This window comes from Mastigoproctus giganteus, chromosome 4 (genome assembly GCF_048544385.1).
Source record: "Mastigoproctus giganteus isolate SK-2022 chromosome 4, ASM4854438v1, whole genome shotgun sequence".
Classification (NCBI taxonomy): Eukaryota; Metazoa; Arthropoda; class Arachnida; order Uropygi; family Thelyphonidae; genus Mastigoproctus; species Mastigoproctus giganteus.
Window position 1 is genome coordinate 81,535,431 of NC_143578.1, and position 14,034 is coordinate 81,549,464.

The following is a 14,034-nucleotide window of genomic DNA, read 5'->3' on the forward strand; positions in this document are numbered from 1 at the left end:
TATTTTAAAAACATTTTGGAATTCAAAAGTATATCACCAAGGGTGATATACTTTTGAATTCCAAAATGTTGTTCTTATTTATTCGTAATGCTGTAATTATTCTTATTCCTGTTTCCCTTCACTAGCTAATCTGATTTGACCATTATATGAAAACACTGATTCATTCTTCTTGCCCTAACTAACTAACTAACACTTATATTAACAATCAATATGCTACTTTCATCATTATACTCTGTGTTCTCACCATTCTGTTACAATACACTGAAGACCAATCTTAACTTTCCTAAAGTCTCTGCTTGTTATTAGTCTTTCAGATGAACCAACAATTCTTCATCAATGCAAACACTATATTCAGTTATCTATCCTTACAACATATTCAAAGTTTCTCATATAATTCAATTATCTATCCTTAAAACATATTCAAAGTTTCTTATATAATTCAATTATCTCTCCTTAAAACATAATCAAAACTTCTCATATAAACTTTACTACCCTTCTAACACATTATAATCATTTGAACAACAATTTAATCTATTACTCATCCTTCGTTTCCCTTGCATTTTACAATAACCTTTTTTTAACATAACTCTGTTAGTATATATAATTTACTTCAGAGATAATTTATCTATCATTTTACTTCTAGTGCTACCCCTTTTTTTTTTTAATTAATTACTATACTGTTTCACTAACAGTCCTTGTTAACTTACAGTACTTACTATATTTCTCACCTACTTCTATCTTTTTTTCTTTCCTTTCCAGGGAGGTTTCAACCTTCCATTTTTGGCTCTCTGAGGATCTCCTTCATCTGCTACACCTGAATCTGCTACAGATAATTTTCAGGAACTCTTGCCTGCACGGGACTGGCGTCCTTTCTCCACCTTATTCGGGCTACCTTCCGTTCGCTGCTTTCTTCCTTCTCATCGAGCTACTAAGTTTTCGGCTTTGCTCCTTCCCTCTCCACCTTATTAAAACTTATTCACAAAAAGAAAATTCACAGGGCATCTCACACTAACTCCTTCTACTCCAGTTTTTACAGCTCATCCACAAGGAGATAGCTCATAGGGTGCCACCCTCGCTTCTCCGCTCCACCTATTAAGAAATTCTTATTAAATTAAGAAATATTTCAGCGCTCATTGCATTCGGGTCACTAACCCTTGCCTTTCTTCCTATGTGGATTAGACTATAGCATACGTCCACTGCTCTTGCCTTCCAATGACTTATTCTCCTTACACTCCATAATTTCTAACACGACAAAAAACTCAACTGTCAACTGTTACCAACTCATATTTTCTACCACGACCAAACACTCAACTGTCCATGTTACTAACTCATTTTTACTTACACCGACGAAAAAACTCAACTGTCTGTCCTAACTCATTTTTACAAACATCGACAAGAATCTCAACTTTGTCTCTCCCTAAATCATTTCCATAAACACCCACATAAACTCAACTCGGGGTTCTGTGTCTTTCCTACTCAGTCACTTTTTTAACCCATTTCGACAAACACCGACAAGAATCCCAACTTTGTCATCCCTTTCACTCACCTTTTTCATCTGAATTACGTACCGCCCTTGTTCTGAGTCTTAACCAATCCTTCTCATTTTGTCAACTATCACTCTGTTCTATTTGCCCGTTTTATTTTCTCGAGCTGTCCCCTTATTGCTCGATCTAACTTATTTTAAGAAATTTGTAAAATTTCTCAGGCTGTCTGTACCTTTGAAGTCAGCCGCTTATAGTTATACTTTAGCAAACTTATTTCACACAATCTACAAAACTTGCCATCACCGACAGCCAGATGCCAGTCTTAACTCTAATTCCAGCATTTTTCCTGTCTTTACTTCCTGTCTCTTCTCCAGGCATCACCGATCAAAGAAATGTCCCAACAGTACTATGGTCCACCGCACCATTGTTTTCCAGAGTTAACACCTATTACTAACAGCAGTTGCTACTCGTTTCCATTGTTTTGGTTTGTCTGTGTGCTGGGAGTCGAAGTGTACCCAGGTTGCTAATAGCCTTTCAGCTTACCGCTCCCCTACTATAAACGTTGTCTGATTTAATCCCTTGCGAGTGACCTTAGTAATATTCTTGACTTGTAGGGTTTCGCTGCCTCATATTACTATATTATAAGTTTTACTTTAAATTAATCTCACTTTTCTATAAAATAATATACTTGTAAGATTTTACATCTTACAGTCCAAATGGATTAACAACTAATGAAATTGACTTCATCCTCACTAACAGAAGATATATTGTGAATGATGTTACCGTCCTGAATAAGGTAAATGTTGGAAGTGATCACAGAATGGTAAGATGTACACTTGATATAGATGTAGGAAAGGAAAGGAAAAAACTGACTCGAGTAAATAATACAAAGGTCTTTGAGATAACAGAAGAGGAGAAAAAGCAGTATGTACTGGAACTTAAGAACAAGTTTGAGCTTCTGCAGACTGCTCAGGACCAAGATATCGACGAGGAATATTACAACTTTCTGAAAGTGATAAAGCCCAAGAAACCTATAGGGAAAAAGAAATCCAAAGAAGAAAAAATTAGTCAAGAAGCACTTGTCGTGATGAACCAAAGACGACAAATGAAGAGCAAGAAAAACACTGACAGGGAGAAAATTGAGTATACTGAGTTATGCAAAGCCATTAGAAAGAGACTCAGAGAGGACATAAGAATATTTAACACAAGAAAAGTAGAACAAGCATTAAGGGGAAAGAAAGGATTTAAATCAGCAGCCATGAGCAGTAATACAGAAAGACAAATGATACTGAAACTGAAGAATAGCGATGGTGTACTTATAAACAGCAGAGAAGGCATAATTCAAATAGCAGAAGACTACTACAGAAATTATACAAGGAGCGAGGGAATGATGCCAGCAGTGGGGAAGATGGATTGCAAAGTAGCAACACATACGACATACCGGATATTCTTCCTGATGAGGTAGAACATGCATTGAAGAAAATGAAGAATCAGAAAGCCCCGGGGGAAAATGAAGTTACTGTAGAGTTGTTAAAATTGGGAGGAAGAGACATAACACAAAAACTGGCAAGGTTCTTCACAAAGTGCATTAGAAAAGGTGTGACGCCTAAGCAGTGGAATAATGCAATCATAGTTTTGCTGCATAAGAAAGGAGATAAATCAGAAATTGGAAATTATAGACCAATCAGCCTGTTATCCTACATCTACAAGGGTCATTACTAACAGATTAGAAAGAATACTTGATGAGAATCAACCGAAAGAGCAAGCTGGCTTTAGGACAGGATTCTCAACTGTGGATCACCTTCACGTAATATCACAGCTAATGGAGAAAGCAAATGAATATAAAACACCATTATGCCTGGCATTTGTGGATTATGAAAAGGCATTTGACTCCATACAGCATAAGGCAATGTTTCGGGCACTGGAAAGACAAGGCATAGATACCCCTCATATTATGATCAGTGTTGCCATTTTAGCGGTTTTCCCGCTAGATTTAGCGGAATTGCTTCAGATTTAGCGGATAAAAATATGAAATAGCGGATAGCGGATTTTTTAGCGGGAAGAGTATAAATGGTTAGCATTTTATGTATTTTGGCAATGTAACATTTATATTAAGAAATATTCATTTAAGAAATATTAAATTAATTGTTCAATTAATTATTTAATTAACAATAAAAATAATTCATAATTGAAATAGTAGGGAATATCATATTTCATAGTTTTTTTTTTATAAAGCGAAGAATCGGTTTTATATTATTCTGGATTTCCCTGAGGAGAACCCCAACAATTTTACGTAGTTACGCTCGCGGTCAAACAACCTGATCATTGGGTCATAGCTTTAAATTGTTGAATCAAATCTAAAAATGTGGAAAAAATTCTAATGACGCCTTTTTTTTGAAACAGCGAAGGAGTGGCATTGGATCATTTTTCTCGTCGTATTTGTTTGGCTTGCAAGAAATGCGATTCGAATTACCGACATCTCTTTCAACGTTTCTAATAACCACAGAGCAGGGTTGTTAACAGAGGCGGATTTAACGGCGGGCGCACCGGGCGCGCGCCCTGGGCCCCGACTTCTGAAGGGCCCACGCAAAACCCCAACAAATTAGTTGAACATATTAGTTCAAAACTTTGTGATTATTATTATGCTATTATTAATTATATTATACAGATATTATATTCAAATTTTATTGGAAATAAAACATTAATAGTACATAATATTTTTTACTTATTTAAAAAAATGGTTAACATGTATTTTTATTTTCCCTGTCTCTCTTTTTTTTAAGGGGCCCAATATTTTCTTCTGCGCCCGGGGCCTCAACCGACCTTAATCCGCTCCTGGTTGTTAATGACAGTAATGGCAGTGTGCTACTGCAACAGGATCTGGATAATTTGGGCAGATGGGCTAAGAAGTGGCAACTGAAGTTTAACCTTGACAAATGCAAAGTACTGCATATGGGTAAAAGTAACCCCAGAGAAACGTACCAACTGTGTGGTACTACACTTAGGGTAGTAGAAAATGAAAAAGACCTGGGAGTAATTGTGCAGTCAGATATGAAGTTCTCTGAGCAATGCAGACAGGCTGCCAGGGCAGGTCATGGGGTTTTGTCAATGATATATAGGAATTTTGCTAGCAGGGAAAAGGAGGTGATTATCCCTCTGTATAAGGCAATGGTCAGGCCACGCCTTGAGTACTGTGTACAGGTCTGCAGGCCTCATTTTAGGAAGGATGTAGATTTACTTGAGCGTGTACAGAGAAGGGCAACAAGATTGGTGAGGGGAATGAAGGGATCCTCTTATCAAGAGAGGCTGAAGTTCTGCAAATTGCAGTGGCTGGAGACTAGGCACCTGCGCGGTGATCTGATTGAGGTGTATAAGGCCTTGAATGGGTTCAGCACGCTGAATTCTGATGGGATCCTTCCACTTGTTCAGATTACGAACCTAAGGGGGCATAAATTCAAATTAAGAAAAGACAGATGTAGAATAGATGTGCGGAAATTTGTCTTTAGCCAGCGGGTGGTTAATTGCTGGAACAAACTTCCATCTGTCATTGTGGAAGTTGATAAGTTGAATAAATTTAAGGAGGAACTGGACAACAGGCATTTGGAGGGAATGGTGTGATTTTTTTTTTTTTTTTTGACTGATGCTGCATAAGCTCATACACTTGCTTGCTTGCATCACATGCCACTACTACTACTACTACTACAAATCTTTTGAATCAAATACTGCCGATCCTACATTATTACTACATGATTTAAACATGCTATTGTCGATGATTGCCAATAAAATGTTTTTACCAAATACACATATTGAACGGATAGAAGAGGACATTAATAATTATTTAGACCTAAGCCATATTGGTTACCAATTTGAAAGAAAAATAAATGAATTAATAATGAATAAACTTATCACAACAACAACAGATGAAAGGCAATAAGAGAGAGATGCCGTAATTTATTGATTGATTTGTATCAACAATTAAAACAACGCCTTCTGGACAACATAAAAGAATTAGAAAAAATATCATTAATCTCAGTTAACAATATATTAAAGCAACAAAAAGAACCACTGATAAATTTATTACAAAATTTAAAATTGTCTGAAGTAGAAATTGAAAAAATTGATCAACAGTATATAAACATTACTCTCGTTAAATGGGAAAACATCAACAATACAATGAAGTTTTGGTCAGAAGTTTCGAAATATCGAGATGCAAGCGGTTAAAAATCCATTTAAAGAAATTAGCGAATTTGCATTGGGTATTTTAATTTTGCCATTATCCAATGCAGATGTGGAAAGAATATTCAGCAACTTAAATATAGTAAAAAACAAAACATGCAACAGAATGAGCGTTGGCACGGTTAATGCAATCTTATCAGTACGATACGGGCTCAAAAGAGTTGAAGAGTGTTGTAAAAATTATGTTTTACCTGAAGAAGTGCTTCGCAAAATAGGTACACAAGAAGCATATGATGAGGAGGTATTGAATTTCGAAATTAATTTAGATTTTTAGTATTGATTTTATATTAAAAACAGAAAAATAAATAACTATTTATATATACTATTTGTTTGTTTGTTTGTTTTTATTCACTACGAAGTACAAACAAATGAAAATTTAAAAAATTTGGCGGGTCAAGTGCTAAAAATAGCCGATTTTGAGTATGCGGCTAGCGGGAAATATTATTAAGAGTTGGCAACACTAATTATGATTTTGAAGAAAATATATGAGAATGCTACCTCCTTTATTAGACTAGACAAAGACAGTAGTGAATTACCTTACCAATTAAAAAATTAAATAATACCTGAAAATCGGAAGAATATACGTGATATTCAGAATAATTAATACATACTGTAATATGTACATATGAACTGGTTGACATTTGTGGGTGGGGGTTAAAATTTAAAAGAATTAAAAGATAAACAGTCAATAACAAAGAACACGGAACACACAAATTGCAAGTAACACGGTACGCGCAAGTGAGAACGGAGTAACGAGTTTCAAAGCTTTAAAAATAGGAATGAAGAGAAGATTCTGAAAATTAATTTTTTTATATGATTGAAGATTTCATGGAAGTGTAAACACATTTCACCATAATAACCCACAGAATTCCAGCTGCCGGTTTTATGGCAAATTCAATAAGATCGAGTTTACTGTCTGTTTATGATAGATTTCACTAACAGAAAAGCCCAATAAACAGGTGACTGCTAATTGTTTTATGGTTGTGACCTCCAGAATTTCGACCGAACCATGTGGAACTGTTGGAGACTTTCATAGGGTAATCTCCAGTGCTGCGGTCTCTTGCCCTGATTAAACGGCATGCTGTCCCAATTAAGCGAAGTAAACCCTGGCTATTTTCTCGATTGGTTTATGTTTTTTAAGATTTGGCCAAAATAAACGGCTGCCCCAATTAACCAGAATCCACTGTAACCATGTGGTACTGTCGGAGACAATTGTTGGTTAACTCCAGTGCTGCGGTCTCCTGCTCTGATTAAACGGCATGCTGTCCCAATTAAGCGAAGTAAACCCTGGCTATTTTCTCGATTGGTTTCTGTTTTATAAGATTTGCCCAAAATAAATCGGGCTGCCCCGATTAACCGGAATCCACTGTAATAATAATAATAATGATTTATTGTAAGAGTAAATACTATTTCATTGTTATCAAAGGTTTACTATTCCTGCTCTTTCATGTATTGATTTAACTTTGGCAACTACCTCTATTCTGGATAGTATTAGAAATTGGAAAGTGATAGAACATCATACCACTAGTGATCATAATAGCATCTCTTTTTCCTGTGTTATAAAAGATTCAGTAAGAATACTGAATGATATTGATAGATTTATGGATAAAACTGCAAAGTGGCCAAAGTTTGAGCAGGTATTTTTGAGTAGTATCAATGAAATAAATTGGGTAGGCCTGACATCAAATGATTATGTTAAACAATTAACTGTTATTTTAATAGATGCATGTTCTTGTAGTATGAAGAAAAGGTATAAGGTTAATAGGCCAGTATTCTGGTGGAGTACTGAATTATCTGAAAAAAGGAGAGAAACATTTTGTTTAAGAAGAAAGTTCCAGGCTGTAAGAAGAAACGGAGATTTAGATTTGTGTGTGATGTATAAAAATATGTATAAAGCTTGTCGTGAAGAATATGTTACAGCTATCTGTAAAGCTAAACAGAATAAGTGGAGGGAATATGTGAGCAAACAAGGATCTAGGGATCCATGGAATTCCATTTTTAAATTATTAACTAATAAAAGAAGCCTATCGGAAATAATGAGTACTATCGGCAATGAAAATAGTCAAACATTAACTTGGGAAGAATCAGTGAACAGGATATTGGACGATCTCTTTCCAGATGAAAATGAAGAAGTCAATGATTTAGAAATAGATGGTCAGAATTTTATCGTGACACCAGAAGAACAGTTTACATTAGAAGAACTGACAACGGCCATGGGCCAGGCGAAGGATGGTAGATCGCCGGGCCTAGACAAAATAGAAGTATTGGTGATGAAAAGATCTTTTCAAATGGCTCCAGAGTTATACTTAAATCTGTATAATCGATGTTTAGAAGAGGGTGCCTTTCCGGATGAGTGGAAGAGAGCACAGATAAAATTACTTATAAAAGGGACAGATCGTATGCTTAACGAAACTGGTACATATCGTCCAATCGCTCTCCTCTCCGTTTTGGGTAAGATATATGAAAGATTATGTATGAACCGTCTTATGATGAGATATGAAACAAGAAATATGTTATCACAAAACCAATATGGTTTTAAGAAAGACTCATCAACTGAAGATGCGGTATATAGATTGCTTCAAGCGGTGGAGGACAGTGAGGAATGGTATTGTTTAGGTATATTTATTGATTTTAAAGGTGCTTTCGACCACTTATGCTGGGATGGCATCATGTCTAGAATTAAAGAAGTATGTAAGACAAAATTATATAAAGTGTTTAGAAACTACTTTTCCAATAGGGTTGTAGTAGTTAAAACTAGATATACAGAGATAATTAGGAAAGTTGTTAAAGGATGTCCACAAGGCTCGGTGATAGGCCCCTTTGCGTGGAACATGGTCTTTGATGAATATTTAAATGAAGAAATGGCTGGAGTCACAAAAATAGCTTATGCTGACGACTTGGTAATGATGGTTCAAGGAAATTCCAGATCTTCCATAGAAAGTAAAGCAGAAGAAGCTTTGACTACATTGGAAATATGGACAAAGAAACATAAATTGCAGGTTTCAAAGGAAAAGACGGTTCAGATGTTGCTTAAGGGAAGACTAAGCATGAATAGAGCTCCTACTGTACGGCTGATGGGGATGCCGTTCGATATGCACGAGTAACGAAATATCTTGGTTTAATGATTGAAGAACGTTTGTTCTTTACAGAACACGTTAAGTATTTAAAAGTCGAAATTAAAACCTTATATGCCAAGCTCCGGAGGGTGATTAGAAGAGATTGGGGCATAAAAGGTAGAGGCCTCAATCTGTTATACGATTGTTTGTTTTCACCTATAATGTGTTATGCTGCCGGGGCTTGGGTTCATAGGATTGGGAATAAGATTATTCAAAAACACCTAGTACAAGCACAAAGATTTGCATTACTAGGGATTACTCGGGCATGTCGGACGGTGTCCACAGAAGCCTTGCAGGTAATATCAGGTAGGTTGCCAGTCCAGTATGTAGTGTTAATAGCTGGAGTAGGATATCTTACTAAACGGAATATTAGGAAGACGATAGTAAGAATAAGAACTTGTCCAGAACCAGATAAAATTTATACAAGAGCAGATGTTAAAAGTGAAAAGAATAGAGTTTTAGAAGAAGTTAAAATAAGATGGCAAATAGAATGGGAAACATCTGAAAAAGGACGACAGACCTTTATGTTTTTGCCGAAAATAAATATAATTGATACTAAAAGAAAGACTTGGCAACAGTTTGGTCTTTGTTCTATGTTTCTGTTAACTGGACATGGATTGGCATTGAGACTCTTTCAGCTTGGACTTAAAGAAAATGGGTTATGTAAATGTGGAGAGCTTGAGACATCTGAGCATGTTATGCTTGACTGCAATTATTATGTTGACTTCAGAACGGAATTGGAACTATCAATTGGCTATCTGGAGAAGGAGAGACTCCATGTCATGTTCACTGATAAAAGACTATTTACTTATTTTAATAAGTACGTTTCGGAAGTATTTAAAAGGAGATTTAGATTGCTGGGTAGTAGAGGCACGCCTCCAAGTGGCAGGGATGTCAACTCATCCAATTAGGATCAATGATAGAAAATCAAAGTTGATTCTCCTTGCATGAGGCTAAGTGGCCAGATAGGAATTATTTGTTTGGTTATTATTATTTATTTATTTATACTAACAAAATTGAATTCTAAAAGTTAGGAAAAATCCCATTCTCTGATTTTACCGCGGATAGGCCACGGCCTAGGGAGCGGATTTGGCGAATGGAGGTTAAAATGGTATTCCTGCTCTTTTTAAATTTTAAGCCTAGTATTTAAAATTTTTTTTTTGCAGGGTATCTTCCCATCTTCTTACATACATTTAAAAGCTTTTCATATTGACAATGAAGGGTGAGTATATAATTAATTAACTTTCCTTATTTATTCCTATCATTATTTCAAATATAAATTTTCATTATTTCAAATATAAATTTTCATTGTTTCATATTTAAGACACTACAATGTTAAGTTTCATAAGTTTTCATGATTATCCGGAGAGGTGGAAAATTAATTTCCTTGGATAATTGAATCACTTGATAATTCACAGAATGAAAGAAAAACTCGGAACACACAATAAACTAGTATTGAAAAAAAAAAACTGTATAATTCATTATTTATTAATTAATAAATAATGAATAAAACTAATTAATAAAAATTAATAAACTATTAATAATAATTAGTTTATTGAAAAAAAGAAAGCAAAGAAGTTTTTTTTTCCCCCTTTGTTGACCTTCCTACAAATGGTGGTTCATAAATTATGCAGCAGCATCTTTTCAGTAAGAGCAACTTATTTGTCTTTCTTTTCCACATAGTCAAGCAGAGCCTTGACATGAGACAAAGCGTTACTATGCAATAGCTTATTTATCATGCAAAGTATTCTTCCACATCGAGTTAATTTGAATTTGATTGTTATTTGTTCATAACCTGTTGACTGTTTTGCCGTCACACAACATTTCATTGGTGTTCATATTTTTGTTTGAATTAAACCATCCAACAACTGCTTTATCTGAAATTTCAGGACTTTCAATCTGTTATAAATCATTTAACACTTTGAACACTTTTTCTTAAGTATTAGTCATCACTTAGAAGTTTTGTCTTTTGCTAGTAATATTTTTTGATATGATTTCTATAATGGTGTGCCTTTGATCGATGTCCTTGTTATTAAAATTTCATAAAATGCATCCAATATTGTTATAATTTTATAAAAGACTGATAAATTAATACATCCTGACCTTCCTTAATTAATTTATATAAGAAGTATCTTTTATAAATTGCTTTAAAATTTTGATTCTCACTTTGGTCCATTGGTTTCATCAGTGTTGGCAAATGATATTTGAAGAAAAATGTTTTACAAAAATATTTCCATCATCTGATTTCAATTTCCTAGCTTGGGTGACTAGGAGCATTGTCCAAATGTAGATTGACTTTTTTTTCACGACAGTTTAAGTGATTTTGAATTCTGATGCACTGGTGGAAAGAACTTTTTTTGTAAACCAGTCTGTATTTTTCAGTATGTCCAAGCTGATTTATTGCATCAGTAATGAACAGGTAAATTAAAAACTTTAATTTTGGAAAACCACAATGTTTTCCTGGAGTTTCCATTGCAGAAGTCTCTAAAAATATCGTTCCAGCAGCATTTCTTTAGCATAAATTGTACTCATTAATTGAGAGGGCACAGATTCTCTCTACAAGTTCCAGCTGTGAATTACAAGTTCCAAAAAAGATCAGTGTTTTGTTATTTTATTTACTTAATTTTCATATTATATTGTACTTTTTAAGTAGCTTTATAGTTCTATTTACATTCATTATTTTTATTTTCAATTTAGATAGAATTTTTGTAGGTTATTACTTAATATACATAAAACCATTGTTTCGTTCAAAACTTGCAGCAATTGTTTTCATATAGAGTGATTGGTAGGGAATTCACATTTTGAATTGTGGTAAATTGGTAGCTCTAACGTAAACCTACGTAGCATGATATGTATCACTGCATTTAGGAATCTATTAGATTGTGTAGTATTGATAATTATTTAATTAAATTTATTAATCTTATTAATTTTCATTGTTAATTTCAATATCATGCAGCAAATCAACAGGCTCAAAGTAGCAGGACTGCTGTGACTCGGGGGAAAACTGAGGGGGGTGATTCTCCAATGCATCACAGCCCAAAAAAATGTGCAACTTGTGAAATGTTTGCAGAACTCTCTTAAACAGGACATGATTTAGCCAAGGAGGATGTCTTTGTGTGTGCTAGGTGCAGAGAGCATAAATAAATTAGGCGCCAACTTAGTATTCTGATGGGCACTTATGAGGGTTCGAAGAGTCGGGTAGATGCCCTTGAAGGTATTAAAATGGGGGATCCATCAAGCTCTCAGCTGCCAAACTCAATGCTAGAGCTCACTCTTGTGCATTAGGCAACACAGCAGCAATCTATAAGGCAGAATGCACTGGCCTCACTGGAGTTATTGTTGGTGACTCTTTTGTCAGGGAGTCAGGTAATATATTGTGTAAAAAGGATAGGTGGAATAGGACCAGGTTATGTCTGCCAGGGACAAAAGTTGATGACTGTTACTGTTGTTTGGTTTTTAGGAGCATTAGCAACTAAGGCCATATTGCTCCGGAATATGCGGTGGTCATTCCCTGACCTTTCCGCATCTTCCGTATTTGGTGGTGACGGGCTCAAACCCTGGTCTAATCAAGAAGCGTGTGCTACGCACTGCTGCTCCTTCCCACCTGGCTACAGAGGCGCCAAAAAGTTGATGATGTTGTAGAACAGATATCATCTTTTAAGGGCACAAAGGGTGATATTTTCGTACACGTTGGCACTAATAACATTGAGTAGGGATGTGAAGATTTACTTAACAAGTGCAGGTCAGTGCTGAAAAAAAAAGTCCTTGAGTCAGGGTTAAATTTGAAAGTGTCTGCAATTCTGCCCAGATATGATAGGAGGGAGTGTGTATGATGAGAGCATTTGTCAATTAATTAGACTCTGGAGGGATTGTGCAAGACTCATGGGATAGAATTTTTCTCAGCATGGTCTTTTCTTGTTAACATCAGAGACTGCTTCTACAGGAATTGGATACACTTAAATAGAATTGATGCAAGAGTCTTTGCTGTTGCTATCGAGGCAGCGTTTGGCGGGTTGTAAAACTGCTAGCTTGGGGGAGATTCACAGACTAAAAGGTTAATAGTAGTTGCAGACAGAAGTGAAAGTGATTTTTGCATTGCTTCTAATAGAAAGAGCAGTGGCCTGGAGGGTTGGGTGCCGAGGATTTCAGGGAGTTGTGGGAGTCATCAGGAAGCAAATAAATACATGGGCTGTGTTAGGGTAACTAAGGGTAAGAACAGGAGCATGTATGTGCTCATATACACCAATGCTAAGAGTATAGTAAATAAATTTGATGAACTTGAAGTGCTGGTCAAGATGAACGGATATTGTTGGGATATCAGAGATGTGGTGCCACACGAATGTATGAAATTCAAAATTTGAATTTGGGGCATACAATGTGTACAGAAAGGACAGACAGGATAGGAAGGGAGGAGGGGTTATGCTGTTAATTAACAAAAACACAAAATCTAAGTAAGTGCATCCAGTTGATATACATAGACAGTGCAAATTTTGAGTCAGTTTAGTGTGACATAAGCACCGGGAAAGCAAAAATGAGAGTAGGAGTGTGTTATAGGCCTAATGACTCTGAGTACAAACAGTTGTACAGAGAAATAAAATGGGCACCAACAAGTTTGATCTGTACTCCCCTCTCTCTCTCTCTCTCTCTCTTTTTTTTTTTTTGTTTTTTAAACAGAAGGGGTTTGTTTCAGAATGATTAAACACTATAAGCTCATAATTTTACTCTCCATGTGGCTTAGAAGCAAAATGAGATCATAAGACTCTGTCACTGTGAGTGTAGAAGAACAATCTATCATCAGATTTCCGTTAAAAGAGAAAGCGGAAGCCATCAGATGAAATTCTCTGCAGGTTTTAAGTGGACAGTATGTGGGAGAAAGCTGAGCATGTGCAAGCATGTATGATTGTTGCAACAATTTTACCAAAGGTTGTGAAGAAGTTGCTAACGTAATGCATTCTCATGTGCAGATGACATCTGTTATAGATGTGAGAATTCGTCACATTGAGGAATTGATTTTGGAAAAACAGATGAATTACATGTGGCAGATGAATAGGAATGCTGTATTTGTGCAAGAATGAGCAAGAAGGAAGATTTAAGTGACTTTGAATATGACCATGAAATTAACTTCTGATGTGCCAGCATAAATATCTCAGGAGGGGCAGCTCATCTGGGTTACCCTTCGTGAGATTTTCACCTATGAC

The 14,034-nt window shown here is 35.6% G+C and overlaps 1 protein-coding gene across 1 annotated transcript in view; it reads left to right on the top strand.

Annotated features, from left to right (window-relative positions):
• LOC150086867 (dedicator of cytokinesis protein 4-like) overlaps nt 1–10,062 on the top strand; it is a 233,950-nt gene extending 223,888 nt beyond the window's left edge. The window contains exon 4 of the mRNA XM_090372304.1: nt 10,003–10,062. Coding sequence (XP_090228430.1) covers nt 10,003–10,062 — 60 coding nt within the window. The remainder of the gene's footprint in view (nt 1–10,002) is intronic.
• The last annotated feature ends 3,972 nt before the right edge of the window (nt 10,063–14,034 follow it).